Source organism: Sinohyriopsis cumingii, chromosome 16 (assembly GCF_028554795.1).
Source record: "Sinohyriopsis cumingii isolate HCF-2022 chromosome 16, ASM2855479v2, whole genome shotgun sequence".
Taxonomy (NCBI): Eukaryota; Metazoa; Mollusca; class Bivalvia; order Unionida; family Unionidae; genus Sinohyriopsis; species Sinohyriopsis cumingii.
The window spans coordinates 98521897-98532229 of NC_142976.1; the positions used below are offsets into that span (position 1 = coordinate 98521897).

The following is a 10333-nucleotide window of genomic DNA, read 5'->3' on the forward strand; positions in this document are numbered from 1 at the left end:
ATTACAAAGGTGAAGCAGAGGGATATATCAGTCTCATGATAGGTGATCTGTTGATGAATACAGAGAAACATGATAATGGTTGGTATATGGGTAAAAACATGTCGACAGGAAAGGTAGGATTTTTCCCTGGGTCCCATGTCACCCAATGCACTGACTCTGAGCCAACCAAGACCTTGAAACAATGTGAACCTTTGCCTTCAAAGCTTATCACAGCAAATTCATCACAAAGTGACTCCTTGGTAGTCCATGAGAGTGCTAAAGGACAAACTAGTGATATCACAATGAAGGAAAGTACAGGAGATATCAGGAAGGGGCCTCCACCAAGACCTCTTGTACCAGCACAGGTAAGATGGAAGAATATATCAAATGAAAGAAATGGCAATGAAGAAACTCCATCAGTTGATAATAAAAAAGAAAACACAAGACACAAACCACCTGAACTACTTGGCAAATTCTCCTCGAGCAAAGAAATTCTGACCCAGACAGGTAGAAAACTATTCCTAACTGACAAAGACCAAAACAGAACCCTAAAAGCAATATTTGGAGCGATAACTGGGGTTTTCCTGGGTGGACTGATATTTCTTGTCCTGAGGTATTCATTTGGGTATTCCGATTTGGAAGCTGGTATCACATTTGCCATTGTAACAGTTTTAATATCAGTCGGTCTAGCCTTGTCCATGCTTTTTCGCTGTGTTGTTGCACTCGTAGTTCCAAATTTTTTCACAGGGAAGGTACGTGCGGTCATCTTGTCCATTATATTTGGCTTTATGCTGTCTCATACTGTTCAAAACATCAAAAACAACATGGAGGAGGTGGCAATAAGTATGTCCTGTATTGCAGATCTTGCCCTAAATCAGACACGAGACCTTCAGGGGCAACTGAAAAAGCCATTGGTACAAGCTGCAGAATACATTGACAGGCAGAAAAATGTCCTCAGACAGTTACAGTATGAGATGGGTAAAGGGATTTTACCCGTCAACACGAGTCTGACGAAAATGGATGAGGAAATTATAAAAATACAAAATACTGTGGATTCCTTTAAAGAGGTGAGATTATTATTTTCAATCTCCTGGGTGATCGAGAGCTCGACTTTACATATTTTTTTTATTAACTGTTAGCAATTTCGACAGATTAGTGAAAGATATTTTGAAGACGGTAAACAAAATATAAGTTGGAAAAGTGAACTTCACACGATAGTGCTATCGTTCAATGCATTTTATACCAACTGTAAGTGTCTGTTCATTTGGTACCAAATGTGTGTCTGTACTTTTGATACCAATTGTAGGTACCTGTTCATTTGGTACCAACTGTAAGTGTCTGTTCATTTGGTGCCAATTGTAAGTGACTGTACATTTGGTCCCAAGCGTAAGTGTCTGCACATGTTATGTAGCACCTCTAAAACCCAAACTGATTCAAATCGAGATCTCCGCCATAACAGAAATCTCACGAATACCGATATAAGATTATATATGTTGACCTTCAGAATCACGAGTCAAATTACAGCTATCTCAATTATGAAAGTGAAAAACTTTAAACGTTTCTAACATTATTAACATTCGGAACATAACGTTTCTAACGATTACTAATAATAAATACAACGTTTTATCTGATATTTTCCACAAAAAAAGAAGAAACAAAAGAGGGGAAAGCAAATTCTAAATGTTGGCAGAACAAAACTCTTTCTCGGTGCATGGCAGGTGGATGATTCAAATTTTGAAAACATTACTTAAATACGTGTTTGATTTTTAGTTTAACCTATATTTACTACTACAATTACTACTACTACTACCTTTTTCAATGGTGATGGTGGAAGTAATGGTAATTATGGTAGTGATTTTTGTTTAATACTTAAAAATTTGGAGTTTGCCTAAGTGTATGCAATTCAGATCTACTTTATCGATAAAGCTGGCAAGCAAGATAACGCTACACGTTTCCATTGGATTAATTTTCGTATGGCTCTTTCTCTGGCGATCTTAGCATTAGACAGTAATGACTATTTAGATGATACCAATATGAATTTAAAGTTATCCAATTTCAGAACTGTTTTCCAAATATATCAGCTTTTGATGAGTGCAAACAAGAATGCGTCAAAACTCTAAAGATATCGTAAGTGTCAAATTTATGCGAACTGGGCATAATGCTTTTTTGTAAATCTGTATGTATTTTGATCTGGACATGATGCCATTTGTAACTGGGCATGATATCTCTATGTGGGCTTGCTATTTCCATCTGAGTTTGATGTCATATGCATCTGTACATAATGTTGTTTGAAATTTAGCATGCTATTTGCATGTGGGCAAGATACAAGTTATAACGGGGCATACTATTATTTATATATGTGCATGATGTTACTTCTAACTCGGCATACTATGTGAAACTGGGCAGGATGTTTTTAGTAACTGGGCATGATATTCGTATCTGGGCATCATGTTGTTTGTAACTGGCCATACTTTTGTGACCGAGCATGATTTTATTTGCAACTGTGCATTATATTTGTTTTGGGAATGGTGTTCTCTGTACTCTGGCATGATGTCATCTGTTACAGAGTATGCACTTGGTATCCAGGCATGAAGTTATTTCTCTGGTCATGATGTGTTTTCTCTGGGCATGACGGTATTTGCAACTGGATATACTATCTGTATCTGAGCATGATGTTTTTTGTAACTGGGCACGATGCTGCTTGCATATAGGCATACTGTAACATGAAACTAGGTATTCTGTTACTTGAACTGGGCATAATGCAGTTTGGGACTGGGTATACTATTGTAACTGGGCATTTTATGTTATTTATAACTTAGCATGCTATTTGGAACTGACATAACTTATCGTTTTATTTGGAATTGGGAATAGTGTTATTTGTATGCACTCGTTTTAACTGATTATGATGTTACTTGTATCTGGGTATATTATCTCTATCTGGGTATACTAATTTTATATGGGCACATTGATATTTGTACCTAGGCATGTTGGTATTTGTATTTAACATATTACATAAAAGGAGTACATCAATAATTCGTTAGTGACACTTAAAGGTAAAAGTGTTTCTGCATTGTTCAAGTCCGGTCTTCTGGCAGTCAGACTGAATATGCATACTATATTGTCTTGCCCTTCTCTGTCTTTTGGTGATAAAATTGTTATAACTGATAAATGATCACATTACTATACACTGTCAATGGTCATATTGATATGCACTGTCAATGGTCATATTGATATACACTGTCAATGGTCATATCATTATACACGTGTAACAGTAATATTACTATACACTGTCAATGGTCATATAATCATACACGTGCAATGGTAATATTACTATTCACTATCAATGGTCATATTACTACATAATATCAATGGTCATATTGTTATACACTGTCAATGGTCATATTGCTATGCGCTGTCAATGGTTATATTACTATACTCTGTCAACGATCATATTGCTATACACTGTCAATGGTCATATTGCTAAACACTGCCAATGGTCATATTACTAAACACTGTCTATGGTCATTTTAATATGTACTGGAAATGAATCATATAACTAAGTGCATATAATGGAAATTGGTCATATTGTTATACACTGTCAATGGTTATATTACCCTACAATTTTAATGGTCATAGTTCTATATGCTGGTAATAGTGATATTTTTTTAAATATATGAAGAAAGCTTGGTTATTTGCTAATTTTATTCATTTATTTCTTTCTGAGCAATTTTGTTCCACAGCCGATTTATTAATAACATATTAGCTAATTGGCATGAATAAATTTCTCGCTTTTAGTTCACTTTCGTGGTTTAAATGTTACGAATTATTACCTGGTTTAAATACAATTTATTAACCGAGTTTAATTTACGGATCGGTCTCTGCAAGAGCGTTTCATATTAGAAGATCAATATAATAACTTAATCCTATACATGTTATTGTTAACAAACTGTACACCAGTTTTAGAACTTAACTAATGAGTAGACGTGCATGAGTTATTATGTAACATTCAAAATAAGGTAACGATTATATTTAAAAATTGTCTTCTAAAGTTTGATTTTGCGAGTGTATGGAAATATTACACTTTCAGTGAATCATGTACATCTTAGATGTGACGCTTGCTCAAATGATAGATAGTCATAGTGTTTAAGCACACGTAACATAACGACAGTTCACTTAACTACTTTTCCTATAGATCTGTCACTCGCCTGCTACCGGCAGAGGTCCCGGACCCATGCGAACAGATATGCCAGAAAGTAATGGACGCAATCAAAGATAGTTGTAGATTCCTAACACTTTCAGATGATGAGCTAAGGAAGGCAATAAACACAACTGAACAAGCCTTGAACGGTGTGGTCAATTATTTCACCGTTAACCTGTCCACAACCATGGATTGTAATGCCGATGTTAATTCAAGTCGATCCGCAGAAAGCATTCAAAAAGAGGTGAAGGAAGAATTAGAAGCTAAAACTGGTGCTTTTCTTCACTTTATAAAAATCCTGGAGAAAGTTCTATCCCTGACATTGATTCTTTTATTTCTGCAATCCTTTTGGTATGTACGAAATTATCTGGCACGTGATTCCTATGACAACATATACATTACCAAACGTTTCAAGGATCTGGATCAAGAAAGAAAAGATTGTGGATTGAGTTGTGTATTGCCACTGAAGAAAAAGGAGAAAAAGTTGTACATTGACACCAGTTCTTGGCGTATCACATTAGTGGAAATAGGTCACGGCAGATTTGGCCTGGCTCAGATTGGTATGCATTTCTTGCTGTGTCTTAGTGTGCTCTTGTTTGACTATCTTCTCTACTATATCCTTGATCTTTTGAAACGGCACGGGAACGTCAATATTCAGTACAAGGGCAGTTCCGAATTTCAGCTTAACGTCGATGGAACTGGATTTGTTGCCAATTTTTATCGAGAACTCATTCAGGAATTAAACATCAATGAGAGCTATATTGGTGAACTGAATTTGACAGATTGTCTGCCGGACCCCTCCATGCCAGACTCATCGAACATTCCCGTCTACATAGTCCTTTATCTTGTAGCCGTCCTCTTCGTTCTCATGAAAGAATGTGCATTACGAGCTCGCAGAAAAATCACTGCTTACTACTATCCAAGACAGGAAGAAGCACGAACTCAATATCTCCACAAATTAATTCGACACAAGCGAATCAGTGTTCGGAAATTCTTGCGCCAAAAGATCAACTCATCTTATAAGGAAAAATGTGTCAGTGAGCAACTACAGCTGATGACGTGGCTGTCATTAAAAATCCCATGTCTTGCAAGATGTCTTTCACGAAAAGACAAAATATGCCTAAGCTGTGAGACAGCTGAGGGGGGATTTCAAGACGTTGGTCTGGTGAAATGTTCCGGTGACCAATGCAATGCCTATTACTGTACAGATTGTTATGAAACTCTGAATAAAACGTGTCCATTGTGTTCAGTGGACGATGTGGTCCATAGAGAATAATAGTTCATTACTGTAACATTGGAATCGTACAAGTGTATACAACTATTCTTTGTTAGTAATGTCCACTACCGTATGGAATACGGATTATGAAAATGGGCCTGAATTAGAGTTTTTTGTTTCAACTAATACTTTTTCTTTTATTGATATTGCATGCTTTCTTTGAAAATGTTTTATCTACATCTTCTACTACTGTTGCAGACTTATCATCGGAATATATTACATTGACAGTGCTCAGACGTTTCATACGTATGCATTATATTGAAATGACAGGGATCAGGTTTTTCATACGTAGGCATTATATTGCAATGACAGGGATAAGCTTTTTCATACGCAGGCATTTATATTGAAAGTGAGCTAACTTAGGATCACTGTCATTGCTTTGACAGTGATCAGGTTTTTCATACGAATGTATTGCATTGCTTTGACAGTGATCATGTTTTTCATACGAATGCAATGCATTGCTTAGACAGTGATCAGGTTTTATATACGTATAGATATCATTGATATTGACAATGAGCAAACTTAGGATACGAATGCATTGCATTGCTTTGACAGTGATCAGGTTTTTCATACGAATGCGTTGCATTACTTTGACAGTGATCCGTATTAGTACAAAAGAGAACAATATTTTTTGTTTTCATTTTCACATTTAGATTGGTTGATTCGAGTTCATGCATATGTACTTATTTTTCTATAGCAATTGGTGTTACGGCTAAAGCTTCACTTTGTGTCCATTGGAAAGGCTTGTAGCTCCCTTTTTCCCGACATGATAAAGAATTTAATGTGTTAAACGTACTGTTAAAACCAACAAAAATGATACCTTCTCATTAGCATACAAACCAAATTTTGTCATTTGAAACTACCTAATATTGCATATATTCACCTTTACAAATATACTTATATTTATATATACTTATATTCATATATACTTACACCTATATAACCTTATAGTTATATTTGTATATTCAGAATATAATGTTTTCAAAAATCACAGTTTGCAATGAAATTGTTACAGCTTTGCACAAATGAGTTACTAACAGTTTGCAAACAACCAATTTGGGCGTTAAAGGGTTCGCAAATAATTATTTAGGAATGCATGTTGCAAATACCATCATCGCCTAAATTTTCTTCTGACAATCTTTATAGATAGGCACTTATACAAATATTTACAGTTAATTTAATTAGACGTACCTGTCTTACATGAGCAATAATTTTCAAGACGGATTTTAATAATTTTTACACTGCAGTTAATTTGCAAGCACAGACCTTGATTTTTAAATATCAACAAATATTATGACATTGTGATCCGTATATTTAGTCAAACACTGGGCTAGAAATCTGAGTTCTAAGTTACTAATCTTAAAGCATATACCAATTATAAAATAATGCATGTTACTTTTGTATGTGTGTCTGTGTGTGTGTGTTTCCAAATATAAAATAATAATTTTCACATGCGTGTCTGTGTGTGTGTGTGTGTGTGTGTGTGTGTGTTTCCAAATATAAAATAATCCTCTTCCAATTAGTTTATGGAGTTTAGTTTACTTGGAAAACCGCGTCTAAATAACAGAAAATGATACTTTGAGAATTAAACGAAACCCGTTTGAAAACACAGAACCAATCTTTCAAGAATACCAATGACTGTATTATTGCATATCAATACAGCATTTCCAAGCAATATTTTGTAGCCTCCATTTTAGTTTTCTCTGTGACACGTCAACAGATTATTATTGTAATATGTGGATTGATAAGAAATAAATATATGTCTAATTTTCTCGACAGAGTGTATGAATAATATTTAAATGAATAATTGAATAAATACCCAAAATGTAAACGTTATATGTGTGTGTGTGTGTGTGTGTGTGTCTAATGACTGAGTGTTTATATCTATCGTTCATTAGTGTATATTATATATCTATTGTTCCTACAGACGTATCATCCCAGATATCCGGATACAGACCACTTAACCCTTAACTCTAGTAAATTGAACAATGTGGAGATTTCCTATCGTCGTCAACATCATGTGATATATGAATAAATCCCTGCATTAACACTGATTTCGGAAATGATATTATTCACAGCCCGAAATAAAATGTTTAATATCTTTTTTTAGATAGAAAATCAAACTGGCGGGTGTGCTTTCAAATTCAGTATTCAGTATACAATACATGCTGATGGCTAATTCTGCTAGAGTAAGCATGTTTTTAAACAATTATCAATTAATTTTGGCTTATGACAATTAGTTTTTCGTTTAATTCAACTAGGAAATTTGATCCTGAGGAAACTGTTTCTAATGCGATGATTGAATGCGGGCATTTCCAGTAAGTATAAAATAAGAGAGTTTTTGAATCACTTTATCTGCTTCTCAGGTAGATGGAAGTCTGTGAGATTTTTCTTCTGTAAAACTTGATGATAAAAATGGAAAGCTGTAGCGTTTTATATGTTCGCAGAGGTACAAATGTGCCCGTCCAGAGGTACAAATGTTAAACTCCAACAACTTGGATAAGACGAAAATGTGGTCCTGGTCGACAAAGCGGAGTTACTAGACGATATGTACCAAAGAACTAATATTTTGTTTCTAGCTGATAATTGTGGGACTCATGACAAGGTAACAAAGAAATCAAATCTTGTAATCAAGCAAGCTATCAGTGGTAGTTATTTTGAAATATCAGTATGGGTGAAAGGTACAACTCCATAATACAATAGTTCAGAGAGCTACCACAAAAGAATCATTTAATACCAGATACAATACAAATAGACAATACAGAAAAAGAACCTTAAAAAAACTTTAAATGAGACCAGAGTTTCCCATCTTCGCTAGCCAAGGTTCCGATATGATAACCCTATCTACACTTTGGAGTATCGAACAGGTATCAATGTGCTTCGGGTCTGAGAATTTCACTGGATGCGGCGACAAGCCACCGCCTCCAATCAAAATTAATTTGGTAAAATATTGAACACTGTTTCTACATGATCGACAAGGAAAACTTGAATGGACTGATAAATAAGGAATTTACAACTGTCGGTCCGTGTTTGCAGAAATACCTTTCACTGAAATAAATATGTAATGGCTTCCCTATGGTACGTAGTCATACTTTCGATGTTAAACTTACAAAGTATCCTTTTGTGATGTACAATGTTCCGCTTGTTTAGATGGCATTACCTCCTAAGGGAGGCAACTCATGAAATCCAATAGTTATCGCTAGGACAAAGCACTAAAATATCTCTTCGATCCGCCAAGGTGTAGATATGGTTGTCATATCGGAACCTTGGCTTGCGAATATGAGAGTTTCATTTCAAATTCAAGGTATTGATTTCACCTTAAGATAAAGTTACCTTCCAACAAAAAATAGAAAAAGGCGTTGCCCACAAATATTCAATGCTACATTGAACATTTTGATGATCTATATATTATACGAGTCAACACATTTTCTGGCAATTTTACCTCTGTTCGAAAATGAAAGATAAGTACTTTTCAAATATTATATTCTTTTTTATTCTATATTTTTTAAATATTATTTTCAAAATTTGCTTTTCATTATAATCAATGATTAATGAATAAAGTGTTGCTTTTATCCACAGGACTCTATTTTCATTCACCTGATGATAATATTGTGCGTTCCCCGTATCTCACGAACTTGCATCAGATCACCTCTGCATTATATGCCATCTTGACATATCACTCCCTAACCCTTCACCTTTATTTGCTACTAAAAGAAAGCTCCGAATGATAAATAGAACCAAACTAATGCATGACATGCAAGCAAACTTACCAACTTGCATACCTCCTACAGCAGAACAACTCGATAACTGCCTGCGTTCATTGCGCGACAAACATGCCCCAGCCACCAAGTGCAGAGTATCTATTCAAAAGTTTTCTCCGTGATATAGCAGTGAGAGGTTTTGGCTTTCCACCAGACTCACTATTCCTAAGCAAATCTATGAAGCCGCTAAGAACAACGTCAAAACCATTGTCTATGCAGCGAAATCAGCCCACTACAGTACTAAGATCATGGAAAGTCCAAGCTTCAAAGGGCTCTTGTTTGCAAATTTCTTCGGTGACAAAGTACAAACCATTAGAGATAAGCTTGACAACACAATTGCAGTTGATTCGTCGTCACCATACAGTGGGATAGAGAATTTCAGCGGCAACCAATATCAGCATTTGAACCTGTCTCTATGGATTTAGTACGTACAATCGTGATGAAGAGTGCACCAAAGTCGTGTGAACCTGATCGAATTCCAACATCACTGCTGCTTGAGTGCTTAGATCCAGTATTGCCTTCACTAACTGATGTTATTAATAGCTCCCTCTCATCCGGGAAATTCCCATCATATTTCAAAACTGCCATTGTAAAGCCTCTGCTGAAGAAACCAACACCCGACCATAACGATTTAAAGAACTACCGCCCAGTTTGTAATCTCTCATTCATAAAAAATCTTAGAAAAGTTTGTTCTATCCCAGCTTGTATCTCATCTAAATTCTAAGAGTCGTTTTAGCCATGACAATATGTATATCGCCCTTGCCACAGTACTGAAACTACTCTTCTAAAAATAGTTAATGACATTCTCTCTGATTTGGATAGCGGAAAGATTACAGTCCTCACCCTCCTTGATTTGTCTGCAGCATTTGACACAATAGACCATGATATATTACTTCACCGTCTCCAACATATATTTGGAAATCATGATACATCCTTACTGTGGTTCAAGTCCTACTTGGTCAACAGGACACAAATTGTGTCTGCAAATGGAATACACTCCAGCCCAGTTAATATATGTTGTCGTGTTCCACAGGGGTCTGTTCTTGGGCCTGTTCTATTCATCCTATACACACAGCCGCTCTCAAGTGTAATAGATCATCATCCAGTGTCTCACCAATT

The 10333-nt window shown here is 35.6% G+C and overlaps 1 protein-coding gene across 1 annotated transcript; it reads left to right on the plus strand.

Annotated features, from left to right (window-relative positions):
• The first annotated feature begins 740 nt into the window (after nt 1-740).
• Nucleotides 741-9025, plus strand: LOC149781048 (DC-STAMP domain-containing protein 2-like). Its single transcript, XM_089938178.1, has 3 exons — nt 741-1046; nt 2039-2106; nt 4172-9025. The coding sequence occupies exons 1-3, from the start codon at nt 768-770 to the stop codon at nt 5451-5453; spliced, it is 1629 nt and encodes a 542-aa protein (XP_089794304.1). The 5' UTR covers nt 741-767; the 3' UTR covers nt 5454-9025.
• Nucleotides 9026-10333: the final 1308 nt, after the last annotated feature.